This window comes from Camelus bactrianus, chromosome 32 (assembly GCF_048773025.1).
Source record: "Camelus bactrianus isolate YW-2024 breed Bactrian camel chromosome 32, ASM4877302v1, whole genome shotgun sequence".
Lineage (NCBI taxonomy): Eukaryota > Metazoa > Chordata > Mammalia > Artiodactyla > Camelidae > Camelus > Camelus bactrianus.
Genome location: NC_133570.1, coordinates 23,503,244 through 23,519,000, shown reverse-complemented (window position 1 = coordinate 23,519,000; position 15,757 = coordinate 23,503,244). Strand labels below are relative to the sequence as shown.

Here is a 15,757-nt window from a genome sequence, read left to right as displayed (position 1 = left end):
AGCGCAGCTCTGCATCTCAAATGGGTGGTGATCTTGGGAGCGGGCTGTGCACACGGGTGCGTCCTCTTACCTGCAAACACCAGGTGCCATCGTTAGTGTGGGGGAGCTTCTCCTCACTTCAGCTTTGATGTCTACAACCATGGTTCCCATCCCAAGCCCCCGGCCCCCACGGTCTGGATGGTACAGGGAAGAGGGAGGCCCGAGAACCAGTGTCCCCAGAGGGGTGCCCAGCACCTGCAGGGGAGACCAGTTCAGCTGGGCAGACCACTGCCCATCACTCCTGCAGGCCTCCCAGGACAAGGTGGGTGCCAGGTACACTCATGACCCCAAGCAGGGAGCCCACTGACACAGCAGGCTCGCCCAGAGGGAGCCCTGCAGTTGGGGGTGGACGGGTGCCCATCAGGGCTAGGTGTCCAGGGCCGCCCTTAGGAGTGTGGTCCTGATGCTACGTCCAGGGAGCTGCTGGCCAGATGCTGCGAGTCTTCATGCCCTGGTGCAGGTGCTCTTTGAAGCTCTGAGGGGCCCTGACTCCAGAGCTCACCCCTCAGCAGCTTTGGTTGCCCTCTCCCTTCCTAGATCTGCCTCTCAGGAACAGGTCCTGCCATCTGACTGCTAAGCTCTTGGTCACTTCCCGCCACCAGGGCAAATGCATCTGGAAAAAAAAAGAGTCCAGCCCAGGGCGGACATCAGGAAATGCCTGGCCGGGCCCTCAGAGAGGTGGCACCAGGCTGCCAGGGCCACATGGCAGCAGTTGTCACGAACACACTGGGACAGGCACAGAAGGGGGACAGAACCTCAGCCACTTGCACTTCCCATCCATCTCGTGTCCAAGCCGGCAGCCTTGACGGTGACCGCCGTCCATCAGCACTTCCTGCTTGGACTCAGGAAGGGAGGGATCAAAGGGTTCCTCTGGCCCCATCCCTGGTGTTGAGCTGATGGGGAGAGGTCCCTCACCACCTGGCCTAGGAAAAAAGCTTCACAGGCAGGTTTCAAGATGACTCATGACCACTGTCATTGTGCCTCCGTCCAGGTCACTCCATGGGGACACTCACAGTGAATAAAGTCAATAAACAGGGGAAAATGCAGGCCTGGGCCGGGGCCAGACTGGGAAACGCTACCAGAGCAGAATTGTCTGTTTTTGTCTTTCCCGAACAGAGTCAGGGCTTTCCCTCTTCCCCTCCTGCCCCCAGCGGACAGTGTCCTGTCCTGTGTGATGGTGACTGTTGTCCTGGCTTCTGTAGAAAAAAACACAGGCACCTGTCCTGAGAACAGGCCAGGAGTGGGGGCCCAAGTCCTCAAGAGGGAAACGTCCGGGTGAGGAATTTAAGTAACAAGGCCCCTTGCACACCTGGGACGGAGGAGACTCGGCAGCACAACCAGGCGGAGGTTGGGCTGGGGACTCAAGGTGGAAGCGGGGGCGGGGCGCACGGACCGGCCGGGAGAGGTCGCTGGGAGGCGTGGCCTGGGAGGGGGCTGGGAGGAGGGGCTCGGAGCGCGCTGCAGGGACCCCCGCCCCGCCCAGGGCACGACCTTCGGACTGTGGGGACGTGGCTGAGGGGACCGCGAGTCCCCGAGTTGAACAGAACTCGCTCTCCCCAAGACATCCCGCGCGATGTAACTGGACGCAAAGAAATGGACACTCAGGCAGCTTCCAAAAGAGGCGAAACCGTTTATCAAGTCGGCGCCGGCACGGTATCTACAGTATCTACAAATATCTACAAGTCTCTACACCGCCTGCAGACAGGGTTCTCGGGTCGTCTACACTGCAGCTGCCAGCTGGGCCGGGGGAGGACGCGGTCTCGCGGAGAACAATAAATATCACTTCCTTCCGCCGCGAACCGCGCACTTTGGCACTGGCGGCGCGGACCCGGGGAGGGACCCGCAGTGGCCCCGGGGCCAGGGAACCAAGTCCTTGGACGGCTCTGGGGCTGGCGGGAGGAGGGCCCGATGGCTTGGAGGCCGGGGAAGGGGCACCGCGGTGGTCCACGCTGGGTGGACCGGACCCACGGGCGGGCACCCGCATTATCTGGGGCAGTAGTCGTAAGAGCCGGGTGGCGCGGCCCCCGTCGACGAGTACATGCTGGCGGCGGCCGCGGCAGCTGCGGCCGCGGCTGCGGCAGCGGGGCTCACGGCGGGGTGGTGGTGCGGGTGCGCGTGCGGGTGCGGGTGTGCGTGGAAGCCATGGCCGCGCAGGCCGGGCAGCGGGTAGGGCGCCGGCCGACTCTTGGCCCCGAGGTAGTGGTCGTAGGCGGCGGCCGGGTACTTGTAGGGGTGGTGGTGCAGCGGCTCCGACGCACTGGGCGCTTCCAGGCGCAGCTCGGGGTGCGGGGGACTGGGGCGGCCTCCGGGCGCGCCGGGCAGCGGGACGAGGCCGCCGGCGCCGCCGGCCCCGGGCAGCGCGGGGCTCAGCACCCGGGCCAGCAGCTGGGGCGGGTGCGCCGGGTCCCCAAGCACGGCCGGCCCGCCCGCGTCACGCTCGAATTCTCGCCGAGCCTCGGCCGCGTCTGCGGGGAGGGCCGAGGAGTGAGCGCGGCCGGCGGCGCAGCCGAGGGGCCCGCGAGAGCACGCCCGCCCCTGCCCGAGCCCCGGGCCCTCCCCAGGGGCTCGCACCTTCCGCCCAGCCGGCGGGCGTGGCAGGCGGGGCGCAGCCGTCGGGCCGGGCGGGCGAGTGCGCGCTTGCCCGCCGCCACAGCCGTTGTGCAACGCGCGCGAAGGCCGCGAGCGCCCCTGAGGCGCAGGCGAGGCGGGGTGCGACCGCCTGCCCAGATCCCACGACCCCTGCCCTACCTTTCTCCGCACCGTTGGGCTGCGTGGGGGAGGCCACGGGGTTCCGCGAGCGCGCAAAAGCGCTCATGAGCGGCAGCGCGCCGGGCCGGTGGTTCCGGGGCCTGTGGGAGGGAGGCGGGCAGCGCGTCATGCGGAGCCCAGTCAGCGCCGGCGCAATCGCCCACTCCTCGGAGGACACTCACCAGTCCTCGGGATCGCAGTCTCGGAAACCTTTGGCGAAGGGGTTGCTGGCGATCTTGAGCTGCGTGATCTGCGGAGAAGCAGGCACTGAGCAAGCAAGCGGCTCCAGCCCCTGCTCCAGGGGCCACCCGACCTCGGCAGGGCAGGAGGGGAGTGTTAGGAGACACGGCCCCAATTAGGGCCCCTCTACTATCCACGAACAAGAAGCGGTGGGCCCACAACTGCTCCCTCCCCATCGGAGGCTGTGCCTCTCTCCTTCGACAGGGGTGCCAAGGAGCCCCCTTTATCGCTAAGGAATCCGTCTTTTCTGCCCCCAGTGGTTAGGATGGAGACCCTGTGCCCTCCCCCAGCTGGGATGGGAATGTGGTCACTTCCACCCCCCATGCCGCAGCAGTGGGGAGTGGAGGGGCGCCCTAGGAATCTGGGTAAACCGCGCATCAGGCCCCTGATGGGGAGTTTCCGGAATGGCTTGGTAAACAAACTTTCAGGCCACAGTGACAGTTGCCACTCGAGAGGTCAGCCTGATAGGAGGCTGGTCCTGCCTGTGGCAGGGGGATCCTCAGGGGGATCGGCTGCTTGAGGACCTCAGGGGTGGGGCTCCATCGGGTTGGGTTTACAGGAACCGAACCTCTGTCCCCCAGGCAGCAACTGAAAATTGCACCCCTTCCCAGAAGTGTTGACTGTGCCAGGCCTCGGCCTCACCCGGTGGTTCTGGTAGGCTGTGACCGCGGTGAAGCGCGTCTCCTCAAACACAAAGGTTTTGAAGTTCTCCTCTGCGTATTTCTCACTGTCTTTGCGCGGGTCCACGTAGACCACGTGGAAGCGTGGCTGGTATCTATGCATGGAGTTGAGAATAATCTGGAAGACAAGGTGGCGAGGTCTGAGCTAGGAAACCAGCCAAGGTCCGGACAGGCAGCGAACTTCTGGACAACCCGGCAAAATCCTGAACTCCCTAAGTGAGGCCAGGCTGAGGGGCCAAGCAGAGCTGGGACCCTCTTTCCTTAGGTCCTGGAGAAGCAATGCCTGCCCTGTGTGGGGCAGGTACCAGCCTTTCCGCCTAGATTCCAGAGGCTGCGGCTCCCACCCCCCCACACACGGCCCCACCCTTTCCAGCTAAAAAGCTTCCAGCCAAAGACAGGAGTAGGGGGAGGGAAGAAGTATGACCCCTCTACCACCAGATCCTTAGGCCCTGAGCGGAGGGTCTGCTCTCCGAGGCCTGTCCCTCATCCACACCCAAGCGGCCAAAGCTTTGCATCTGGCTCTGATAAGCAGAGATTCCGGGGGTCTGCGGGGGCAGGGGAGACGGGGGTGGGCCGGGGGTGTCGCTCACATGGCCGTTGTCGTCCAGCAGGTTGTTGGTCAGCTTGAGCTTGTCGAAGGACACAATTTGCTTCATCCACTGCGCACCCTTGGCGGGCGAGTCAGGGTGGTAGTGCACTCGGCCCGGCGTGGCAGGGTCTGCCTTCCCGGCCACCAGCCAGGACGAGCTGTGGAAGGCATACCTGGGGCGCCCCGAGCAGGGGTCACAAAACGTTGGGGTGAGCCAAGAGGGCCTTGCTGAGGGAACCCCGCAGGTGCCTCTGATGAGGGTCCCATCTGTGAAACTGAGCTGCTACCTGGGCTGGGAGCTTTTCAGGGGGGATTGTGAGAAAACAGAAACTCCCAGTCCTAAGGCCCCAAGCCGGGAGGAAGCAACAAGAGGAAGGAGGCTGGGCTCCGGCGCCACATTTCGCAGCACACGGGTCACTCACTCTGGGCCTCCCAGCTGGCCTCCAGTGTCGCCAGTGCAGCAGAGCCTGGATTTGACCAGGCCGACAGCCTAGGGTGCGGGGGCGGACCGAGCTCTCCTTATTAATTGCTTTTAATTGTCCAGGCGGCTGAGGCCCGCCCTGCATAATCTCTCTGGGCCACCCCACCTTTCCTGCCGGCTCAGGGGCCCAGCGTCCAGGGGCTGGGGGAGGGACAAGGCGCCCACCTCATGGGAGAGGGAGACACGGAAAAATTCAGGGGCCATGCTAGTGTGTAGGTGTCTGGGCTCTAGGGGAGTGGGGAGGGTCACATGTCGCTCAGGTCTTGGGCCGCCCCGCCCATGCCCACCTCACCAGGCAGGGACCCACTGCCTCCTCCCAGGCCAGCGAGGCGCTCACCGGTACCGCTTGTCGTCCACCGGCACAAAGTCCATTAGGAGCATGTAGTCGGCCATGGGATCCATACCAAACAGCTTCACTTGGAACGTGGGGAACATCCGCCTGGGGGGCAGCGGGACCTAGGGTCACCGCAGGTGGGGGAGGGCAGGGCCACTCACCTCGACCGCCCAGCGCCCAGCGCGGGGCCTCCCTGCCTGGTCTCCTCTCCTGCTCCCCACTTAACTGGCCAGGCCCCTGCCCAGCCAGGGACAGTGGGTCGGCAGGACAGCCCCTGGCTGTTCTCTGAAACACAAAAGTGGCTCACTCTGCGCCATCGCTGAGCCTCCACACCCCAACCTCAGCCTGTGTAGACCCCACCAAGCAACTAGCCACGGTGATTCCAGCCACCCGACCCGAGTTAGCCTCAGCTGGTGACCCCAGCGTTCCCAGGGATCCTCCGCAGCCCTCAGCAGAACCTCCCCCAGCTCGATCTAAGCAAATGGCCTAAGCGCCCGGCTCGAACAAAGTGAAAGCGAGGCCGTCTGTGCGATTCGGAGGAGTCCTGGTCGCCCTTTTGGCTGGGTCTGCGGCTGCTGCCCGACCCCTTTGGTGAAGCCAAACCTTGCAGCCCACAGCCCTGACTCTGAGGCCCTACCTCCTGCCCAGTGCGGGGTCTCCCCACCTTCCTCAGGGACACACGCAAGTTCCCAAGAGGCAGCTACTCAGGGCAGACGTGGCTCCTGCCTCCGTGGTTCCCCAACTCTCCCCTCCCCTGGAGTCTGACTTGGTGATGGTTCCAGGCTCTGCAAAGGATATTCTGAAGCTCCTGCATGGGCCACTGGCCGTGGGCCGGCCCTGTCCTGATGCCATAGCAGTGCTGGCCGCTGGGCCCTGGAGGACAGTATGAGGCTTGGCCCCCACCTGCCCGTCCTACGGCCACCCCTCACGGGCAGCTCCTTGTGGGCAGTGGGCAGTTAGCAGATGCCATGGAGCCAGCCTCCTGGCCAGTCCTGCCTCACCCTCCCACCACCCTCTACAGGCAGGAAGGAGCTGCAAAATGCAGGCTTCTGGGGCAAGCCTGGTTGCACCAAGGCCCTTGCTGGGCTGGACTGGGCCAGAGGCTGGGGCACAGTCCTGTGGGCAGCGGGGTGGGGGAGGCCGTGTGCTCAGCAACAGCAGGAGAGCCTGGAGAAGACCCCCGACCTGGAGCTGGAGCCTCCCCCAGGGAGGACACCGCGGCAGGGAAAGAGAAACCACGAGAAGGCTCTACAAACAGGCCCTGAGCTCCCCTCCTCTGTGCGGACTCGGAGCCGGTGTCTCCTGTGTACATTAGACACAGACCGGCACCCGCCATTGTCTGCTGGTCAAATCGGTTGCATCGCAAAACTTGTTCCCCTTCTCTCTGGGCCCTTAAAACAAACACAGGCCAATTGAAGGCGGCGGCCAGGGCGGCAGAGCCAGGCCCCACAGTCGCCCGAAACGCAGGCCTGAGAAAGCTGGGTAGCAACTTTACTGAGAACAGCACAGTTTTTAAGGGGCTTAACTCAATGCTACAACGCTCCAGACCATGGACCGGCTGCACCTCTATCTATCCCGGATGGACTGAACTAGGGAACCAAAGCAAGGAGTTTCCTTTGAGAAGCTGGGATCCACAGGGAGCCGCCTGGTTGGTGAGGCCCCTGGGAGGGCCGGGTGAGCGGAGCCAGCCCGCACATTGGGCGGCCGGCGTCCTGGGACTGCGGCTGGACCCTGGCAGCCAGTCTCCCGGCCCTGGCCGTCCACTCGGCCCGTGCGCTTAGCGGCTGACGCTGGAGCCGGGACCGCAGAGCTAAGGAGCCGGCCGCGCCCCCACCCCGCTGGCCTCCCCGCTCGCGTGGATAGGACCGAGGCGCGGGGCTGGGGAGGGGCGCCCTGACCTGCCGGCCTTGGTGACGATCATCTCCGTGCCCAGCTGATTGAACTCGTCCCACAGCGCCTTCATCTCCAGCTGCACGCTCACGCTGGCCACCTTCGCGTTCTTCTTCACCGGCGCCTTGGCGGCGGCCGCACAGCTGGCCCCAGGGCCCTCGGGCTCCGCGGCGGCGCTAGTGGCAGCCCCGGCGGCCGGCGCGAACGGGTAGGCGTGCGGCGGCGGGCCCGGGGCGCCCGGGGCGGCGGCGGCGCACGGCTCGTAGCGCGGCGGCGGGGGCTCGCGCGGCCCGTACGGGTCGGCGCCCGGGGACGCGGCGCCCGGGAAGCCCCCCGCCGCCCCCAGGCTGCTCAGGCTGCTGGCCGTGAAGGCTGCAACGTCGCAGAAGTGCGAGAGCTGCGTGAGCCACGGGCTGGACACGGCGGAGATCATGACCCGCGGGCCGCGCCGCCCCGCCGAGGTGAGCGCTGCCCCGCGCCCCGGGCCGAGTGGCGGGCGTGCGCCGCGCTGCGCCCCGGGGCCGCGCCGCCCCACACCGCCGCCCGCCGCGCCGCCCCGCCCCGCCCCGCCCCGCGCCCCCGCCCCCGCCGAGACAATGGCCTCCCGCGGCCCCCTCCCCCGCCCGCGCCCGGCCCCCCGACCGCCCGGACCGGCTCCCCCGAGCGCCCGCCGGCCGCCCCTCGCTCTGCCGCCCTCCCGCGTAGCACTGCTCTCTCCAGGCTCCTTCCGATTCGTTATTTCCTTACCTTTGTCTTCCTCGTGCGAACCTCCCCTCCGCATCCTCTGTCCTCCCTCCACTATCTCTTTCGAGTCTCGTTATTTCTGTTTTATTTTCTGCTTCAGCCTCTTTTTCCTGCTAGTCCCTCATCGCTTTCTTTTTGGTCAGTCTGTCTTTCCCCTCATCTCTGTCTGTGCCTGTGTTATTCACGCTTTTTAACTCTTTTTTTTTTTTAAATAAAAACTGCAGTCTAATTTTTTTTTTTGGTGACTTGACTTTGTTTCTTCCATTTTCCCCACTTTCTTCTCTATCGTTCTTGCCCTCTGCTTTGTTTTTCATCCTTCCGTTTTAGGGTTTTCTCTCCTTTTCTCAATATCTTTTCTTCCCACCGCCGCCACCGTTCGCTCTTCCTTTTCCGTGTCCCACCTCAGTCCTCTCCCCATTCCTCCCACCTCTCCGAGCTCACGGCCACCTCTGCTCCCTTTCTCTGGCCTCCTCTCCTGTCCTCCACCCCCTTACTCTCCTTATTCTGGGCCTGCGTCTAGCTGGGTGTGGGTCTCTCCGTTGGGGTCCCCAGGCTGGAGGGGGCATCCTGCCCACCCTTCCTCTCCGCCCCAGAGTCCAAGCTGGAAGCCCCATCCCACTAGTGCTCCCTCTACCTACTCTCCGCCCGGACCCTGCCAACCCTCTTTGCTTGGGCCCCACCACAGCAGGGGCAGGGGGTCTGGCGAGAGGATCTGAGTTCACTCGGCAGGGAGGCTCACCTTCCATGTCCCTGGTGACAGTGCTGAAGTGCATCCCGGCCGGGGATCCCAGCAGCCGGCCAAGCTTCACCCAGTTAGAGGACCCAGGGCCCAGGCGAGAGGTGCGCTCTGCGGCCTCTCCTGCAACCAGAGAGGCAATGCTGAACGCGCTGGCCCGGGGAGACAGCGGGCTCCGCGCGTCCATAGGCGCCCGGCGGCCTGGCCGGCGCCGCCTCCGACTGCGTGCACCCAGCCCCACCAAGGCCGGCCCAGCCCACGGGCCCCGGGGGCGGGGGCCCGCAGTGCCACTCACAGCCACGGCCCTGGGCCCAGGGGATTATGGCGTCATGGCCCCCTACTCTGGGCCGGTGGCAGCCAAGGGGGCCCAGGCGGGTGGAGAGCCCTGGGTGTGTCGGCCCTCCTGCTTTTCAAGCTCCGGGCCCCTCGCCTTTGCTCCCAGGGGCCTCCATGACCAGCACCCCTTGAACCTCCTGCTGCTCCTGCCGAGGCCGGGGTTCCCTCTGTACAGCGAAGCCCTCGGCTTCTACAGCCCCCGGAGGGGAGGTGGCGACACCAGGAACTCCCAGCCCCATCCCACAGCAGCGGGGCACTGAAGAAGCTCCGTGGGGCCTCGGGGCCCAGCCCTGCCCCTGCCCTCAGCTCCTCCCGCCTCCTTCTCCCCAGCTGCCCCTGCACCTGGGTGAGGAGAGGGCAGTCCGGGCTCCAGCACCGGCCACAGGCGGACAGCCCCAGGGCCACAGCGTCGTCCTTTCCTCGGCGCCCAGGGACAGGACCCAGCCCAGCAAACACCCCCCAGCCCCAGTTGGTCAGCTAACTGGCTGGGGACCCTGAGCACAGGGACGCCGCCCAGGCCGCAAAGCCCAGGAGCCCCAGCGTCACGCGCACCCGCGCGCACCGCCCGCCTCTGGCCAGGACGCTTATACATCCGGAGGGTGGGCAGTGCCCGCTCCTCCGACCTCCCCACGCACCGGCCGGGGCGCAGGGAGGGCCGGGGGCGGGGCCTGGACTGGCCGAGGGAGCGAAGGACACGTCGGAGGAATTCAGGCCGCTGGCCGGGTCGTGTGCTGCCCCTCGCTCACCACCAACCCGGCCCGCCAGCCTGCCTGCCTGGAAAGGCCCTGTTGCCCAGTTAGGCCAGGCAGAGCAAGGCCTCTGGCCTCCAGGCCCAGGCAACCGGGATGCTAGGGCCTGACTTGGCCTGTGCCTCCCCGACCTCCTGCCTCTGGGCCTCCTCTGCCCAGTTCAGGGCATCCTTGGCCTTGCCATCCAGAGTCTCCCCAGTGGGGCTCCAAGCCTCCCTGCTCCCAGGATCCTCTCTGGCCGTGCGCTGAGGCTCTGGAAGTTAGGTCTCCACTCCAAAGCCTCTCGTAGGTTTTCGCCTGCTATTGCCTGGATCTAGGTGGGAGGCAGCAGCCTCTCTCAGGGTTTTTACAACCCAGGGCCTCAGACCCCTGGCCGAGGGGGTGCTTGCTGTTGGGCAGGAAGGCCCAGGAACTGGGGACCTGGGAGTGGGCTCCCGCAGGAAGTGCCTGACTCCCGGGCCTAGGGTCCAGTAAAGAGTCCGAGGCTGGAGTGGAGTCAGGTGAGCATGGGGGTCCTGCTGTGTGAAGGGGTGGGCGTGGGTCACCTCATGTGCAGTGGGCCCCCGCCCCACCCCCAGGCCACAGCTGCTGCTTTGTGGACTGGGCAGGGAAAGGGGAGCTGTTGCCAGGGTACGCCCCGGGCCTGAGTGGCCGTCTGGATCTGTGACAGTGACAGTGATCTGTGGCACCCAGGGGCAGGCCCAGGGAGGAGTGCCATCCTGGGACCAGCCAGGTCCCTGCTCCTCTGCCTCTAGGACCCCAGGTTGGAGCTGCGCAGGGTCCAGGGGAGAGCTGGGTGGAGCTGGGGGTAGTAGGTGGGAGCGGGTCATGGTGGAGCTGCAGGAGGTGAGCCCAGTGCTGGTGGTCTGTACCCAAAGAGGTGTGCAGGGCGGCCACCAGGAGTACCTGTTGCTGGTCTGCATCCACCCTGCAGGTGGCTGTGGGGTGCATGTTGTGTGCTACCTGGGATGCGTGCTGTCCCAGCACGTGGGGGTGCTGGTGGTGGTGTCCTGTGCACCTGGGGAGATTTTCGTGTGTACTTGGGCGAACACGTGAAGGCAGATGTGGAGTCCACCGGTGAAACCAATATTGAGGAGAAAGAAGTGAAAGTGAAAAATCCTGGAGCTTCTGGATACTCCAGGTGAGCCTCCTGGGTCTCTGGCTGCTGTCCGGAGATCCTGGGCCCTCCGAGTCTGAGGTGGACAGGAGCGGGGGTGGGGGTGGGGTGGGGCAGACCTCTCAGCCCCTCATTAACCCCTTAGTGCCTGAGCTGGGACCTGGGCAGCCAGGCTGGGTGGGGAAAAAGTGCAGAAACAAGGCACTCTATCTGGTGGGCAAACTTTGGTGAGAGCACGCTAGAAGAGGTCAGGACCTCCCGCCCCCCACACAGGCAGCCCTGCCTGACGGCGGCCCTGCTCCACCCACTGCAGATACTCACCCGAGGGATGGCAGAACCAGGACCTTATGTCAATGCCCGCGCCGTGCTGGAACCCAACTGCAGGGGCCCAAAGGGGCCCGAAGTGCGAGGCTGAGTCTCCAGCCCGGCCTGGCCTGGGTGTCGCTGCTTCCCCCACCTCCGGGGGTGCACTCCTTGGTCCCTCCTGGAGGCCGCTCCACTGGGCTCCTCGCCACCTGCCCCCGCCCTACCCCTGGTGCCCGTGCCCACAGGGAGCGCGTGCCGGGTGGTCCCGTGTCCCACACACCCCGTCCGCGCTTGCCGCCGCCCGAGTAGGAAGCCTTCCTTCCTCACCTGGACCGGCTGGGCTCCCTTCTGCCTCGCTCCCCCTGCCGGCCGAGCCTCCATGAGTGCGAGATAGGAGGCCCGGCTGGGCCCCCACACACGCGGGCCAGGAGGGCTGGGCGCCGCCCGGGGTCGGGCGCCACTCGGGGTCAGCCTCCTTAGGGTGCGGTGCGCGGCCGGGACCTGGACTTTGCGGTCCGCCCCTCCGCCTGGGACACAGACTGAAGACAAGACCTGCATTTCGCCGCACCGGCCCGTGGCGAGGTGAGAACTAAGATAAGACCACTTTACAGTCCCTAAGACCGAGGCTCGGCTTGGACTGGCAGCGGAATGGTCCAGCTGCGGGCCGGAGGCAGCAAGGGCTGGATGGCACTGAGGTGTCGGCCCTTCCTGGGCGCCAATGGGGCCACTGCCTTGGCTCTCCCTCGGGGCCCTGCGCAGGGTCCCATGTGGGCACTCGAATGCGCCCCAGCACTCACTCACCCCCGCCCCAGCATCCTCGGAGTTGTGCCTGAAGCCCCAGCACTCACTCACACCCCCCCCCCCCGCAACCCGCTTCGCTTCGGCATCCTCAGAGTTGTGCCCGAAGCAAACCCTGTTTTCTCCCCAGCGCGGGGAGGCGGCCCCTGGAGAGTCCTGGCAGCCAGCTCCCACCCAGCTCCGCCTCCCCTCAGCGCACGTGGCTCCCTCAGGGGAGCCATCGAGACTGGCGCCCTCACAGCTTTTGGCGGGACCCCACTCCTCACTCTCTGGCCCCTGTAAAGGCACATCCGCAGCACCGCGCCGCCACCCAGAATTCACTCCGGGCCTCTCCGCTCCCATCCTTGGAAGGAACTGCGCGCCCACGTGCATCGCTGGCAGGCGCAAAGCCCACGGATCCTTACGCTCACGAGCTCCTCGAGACAAGGTGGACACCATCCGCGCTCCCCACGGGGTCTCTGGCCAGCTGGGGCACAGGCGCACACAGAAGCATCCGAGCTGGCAGACCGCGGGGTGTGAGCACGTTGCACTGGGGACCCATCTCCCTGGAAGCAGAGCACGGACCGGACAGAACCGGGCTGCCTCACCCAGGGCTCAGACAGAGAGGGGCCGGGCTTTCCTCGACCCTGTTCATTCGTTTCAGGATTGATTAGCCGGACCTGCCTCCAGCACCTGCCTAGACGGGCCTCAGTGGTCTCCCAGGAAGGCCCCGCACCGGGGCCAGCCTGCACCCTGCCTTTCTGCTGCCGGCAGCCGCTCCTCGCTGGCCGGCGGGGCCAAGCCGGGCAGGATGTGCAAGGGGGCGACCTTCGCTGGAGCCGGGAGAGGCGGGCGCAGGGCGGCTCCGGCTCCGTCCCCTCTCTCCTCTCCCCACCCGCCGCCGGAGGCTGGAGCAGGACCTTGGCCCCTGGGCCCCGCCCTATCTTCCTCCTTCGAACGAAGGCTCTTGGCCCGAGACGAAGACAAACGCGGCTTTCTGGATAGTGCGCGTGGGCGTGGACGGGCAGCGACCCCAGCCCTGGAGGTGGGCGGGTAGGGGAGGCTGTGCTCTGACCTCCCTCCCCTCCTCCCCAGCCACCTCGTGGGAGAGGACCCACGGGCTCTGCGCGGTGGAGGTGAAATGGGGGCGAAGTCTGTGTGGGTCACCCTTGCGCGCCCAGCTCGCGGCCATGCGGGCCCCAGTACAGTCTGCACATCGCGGGGGAGGAGGGGCTTTGCAGACCCTGGGGCTGGCGGGGCAGGGCCGGACCGAGAGCCTGTGGGAGCTTGTGGTGAGGCCTCATCCCAGGTAGGGACGGTTTCCCTGCCCCCGCCCTGCTGGCCTGGTCTCTTGGAGGAGGCGACCCCCTCTCCCCAGCCTTGGGGCTCAGTGCACCTGGAAGAGCAGTGACTCCATTGGCCCCTAACTGCTCCCTGGACCCTCCCTCTGGGTTGCCCCAAACTGATGCAGAAGTCCCTGCAAGCCCACCCAGGCCTCCTCCATCGTGTCGGGCCCTTAACCCAACCTCCAGTCGGGGAGCCTGTGCCCCCCCAGCTCTGGGGACCCCTGCCTGGGAGCCCTAGGTGCACAGCCTGTTCGCATGAGAGGGACTGAGGACTCTGTGGAGATACCTGGCAGACCCTATGCATTCTTGGCAAAGGCTGGGAACCAGAAACAGCGTTGGAGATGACACCGGGTAGGGATGAGCTGAGCCATGCTCAGGGAGGGGGCTGGCCCCTCACCCCTTCTGTGGCATCACCTGGGACCCTTCCTGGACCCCAGCACCACCAGCCTGGACCCTGGGGGACCAATGACTGCAGAATGAGCCAAGGGAAGCTGGAAGGGGTTGGGCCAGGGTCTACACAGCCGTGCACAGCTGGGTGCAGCTCCCTTCTGCCCCGGGGCCTAGCTGCACCCCCCTCTCCCCGCGAGGGTGCTGTCTTCTGGGCCCAGTGCCCAGGAGGACAGATGCAGGGAGCTGGTGAGAGGGATGGCCGGACCGGATGGGGCTGTCAGCTAGGCCTGGGTGATAGCACCCCCTGACCCCCGCAGGGCACCAGGGCCCCCTGCAGGCTGGAAGTTCCCACAAGTCTAGAACAAACAAACAGACAGCCTGTTACACAGCCAGGCCCTGGGCCCCTCTCCGATTTCTGGGCCTGTTGATTTAACTGCCCACTTGGCGAGAGGACCCAGCCACATGGGGAGCTGGCTGTCCATCTGTCTGTCCATCTACTGGCCACACTGGCCTCTCCAGCCCAGGCAGAGGTGTGGCTTTCAGAGACCCAGGTGACCTAGATTTTGGCTGCCTATAGCTCCCCTCTGTGGCCAGGGCAGCAGAGCCACACTTCCCAATAAAAGGGCCAGAACCCAGAAGCCCCGGGGGGTGTGGGCTGAGGGTGAGTGGCCTGAAGATGGTCACCGCAGACACTCTCCTCAGGTTCCTCTTCCAACACACCCCAGGTGAGTGTGTGCACATGGGGACAGGAAGAGACTCCCTTCACAGGGTCACTCAACAGGGACCCTTCCAGGTGGAATCACCTGGGAGGTCACTCGCCCTTCTCAGTCCCCAGCCCTGACTCCGGCTTGCTGAGTGAGGTGAGGAAGGAAGTTCTGAGAGGGCAGAAACTGGGGCCGGGGCCAGAGGCAGTGGAGAGGCACCGCCACACCAGGGACACTGGCACCTTGCTAACGGGGCCCAGCCAGGGCGAGCTCCCTATGGTCTTTGGAGATAGTGTGTCTCATCTTCAGGATGCTTAGGGCAGTTAAAAGAATTGAATACATCAGGTTTGGAATTTTCATTAAATCTTGATCCAGTTAACAATTCAGTTCAAGTTGTCCATTTACTTGCAGTGACAGCCAAGTGTGACTCTCAGGAGAAACTCTGGGTGGAAGTCCAGTCCAAGTCAGTGGAGGATTGGCTCTGTGCCCGAGTCCTTCTGCATCCACTCTGGGTCCCGTGAACCCAGAAGCTCACCCAGGTGCCATGGCCTGGCGTCCAGAGCTGCTGTGCCTACTACTCTCGGCAGGCCCCCCTCCCCCTCCCCCTCTGCCTGCTGACCTGGGGCTGAAGGTGGGAGGCAGGTGGACTGTCCAGCCTGGGCAACACTGTCCAGCAGCCGGATGGGCAGAGAGGGGACCCAGGCCTGGGGAGAACAGTGGAGGCAGCCAGGCCCCTCCCCAGCGGGTCTGCCTGGACTCCTGCATTTCCAGGGGAGGAGCTGCTGCGAAGAGCGTGGGGACAACATTGTGGAGGAGAGGGGCCCTTCAGAGTAGGCAGAGCCAGGGCAGATGGTGTGGCCCAGGCATCGCAAGCACTGCCAGCTATGAGCCTCATCCTGCAGCGCTCTGGGGCCTCTCCAAGCCTCAGTGTTTGTCTGAGAAATGGGAGTGCTGGAGACCCCACAGTGCGAGTCAGGGAGGCTCACATCAGCTCCCAAATGGGGCTCCTCAGCCGGTGTCACCCCTGGACTTGTCCCCCAAGACTGGGGAAAGAAGCTATTGCCTCTGTGCTCCTGTGGGGCCTCCAGACCCTGCCAGGGCTTGGGGAGGGGGCTCCTGGCTGCACCCCCAGGAGGCCCTCTCTGCCTGGCTTCTCCACCCTGCCCAAGTGCCCAGACTCTGCCTCGGCTTCCCGGGTCCCTGAGCACGGCCCCGCCCCAGCTCAGCCAGACAAATCCCTTCCCTCCTCTGCGGCTCTGCTGAACCAGGTTGGAATTTCTCAAAAGCAAACAAACAGGCGAGCTCAGAGCTCAGCGTTGTGGTTTTAGGAGCTCAGATTCCCTCCCGTCTGTCTCAGCCAGCGTCAGTCCCGGCCGGCCGCCCACGGCAGGCTGGACGGGGCCCATGGCTGAGACCCCCAGGGCCCAGGCTCAGAGGCTGCTGTCCCCGAAGTACCAGCTGCCTCAATTCGCTCCTGAGACCCTGAGAGGACGGCAGGAAGCTGCAGCCTGTGCTGAGCAGAAAGGACCCCGGGCTTGGCGGGCAGGACAT

General features: G+C 65.5%; 1 protein-coding gene and 1 long non-coding RNA gene across 3 annotated transcripts; one reads left to right on the top strand and one right to left on the bottom strand.

The window, feature by feature from the left end:
- Positions 1-1,649: 1,649 nt before the first annotated feature.
- On the bottom strand, positions 1,650-9,409 carry TBX1 (T-box transcription factor 1). The gene is made up of 9 exons (XM_074356435.1): positions 9,160-9,409; positions 8,485-8,604; positions 7,010-7,373; positions 5,115-5,216; positions 4,298-4,469; positions 3,670-3,825; positions 2,970-3,037; positions 2,788-2,888; positions 1,650-2,504 (listed from the first exon to the last, which is right to left on the bottom strand). The coding sequence occupies exons 1-9, from the start codon at positions 9,407-9,409 to the stop codon at positions 2,023-2,025; spliced, it is 1,815 nt and encodes a 604-aa protein (XP_074212536.1). The 3' UTR covers positions 1,650-2,022.
- Positions 9,410-9,692: 283 nt separating this feature from the next.
- Positions 9,693-14,579, top strand: LOC123617413 (uncharacterized). 2 transcript variants are annotated; one of them, XR_006725537.2, is made up of 4 exons: positions 9,693-10,066; positions 10,501-10,707; positions 10,997-11,571; positions 11,918-14,579. It is a non-coding gene; the product is annotated as an uncharacterized LOC123617413 (long non-coding RNA). The 2 variants fall into 2 exon arrangements; XR_006725536.2 differs by having other exon boundaries at positions 9,693-10,707.
- The last annotated feature ends 1,178 nt before the right edge of the window (positions 14,580-15,757 follow it).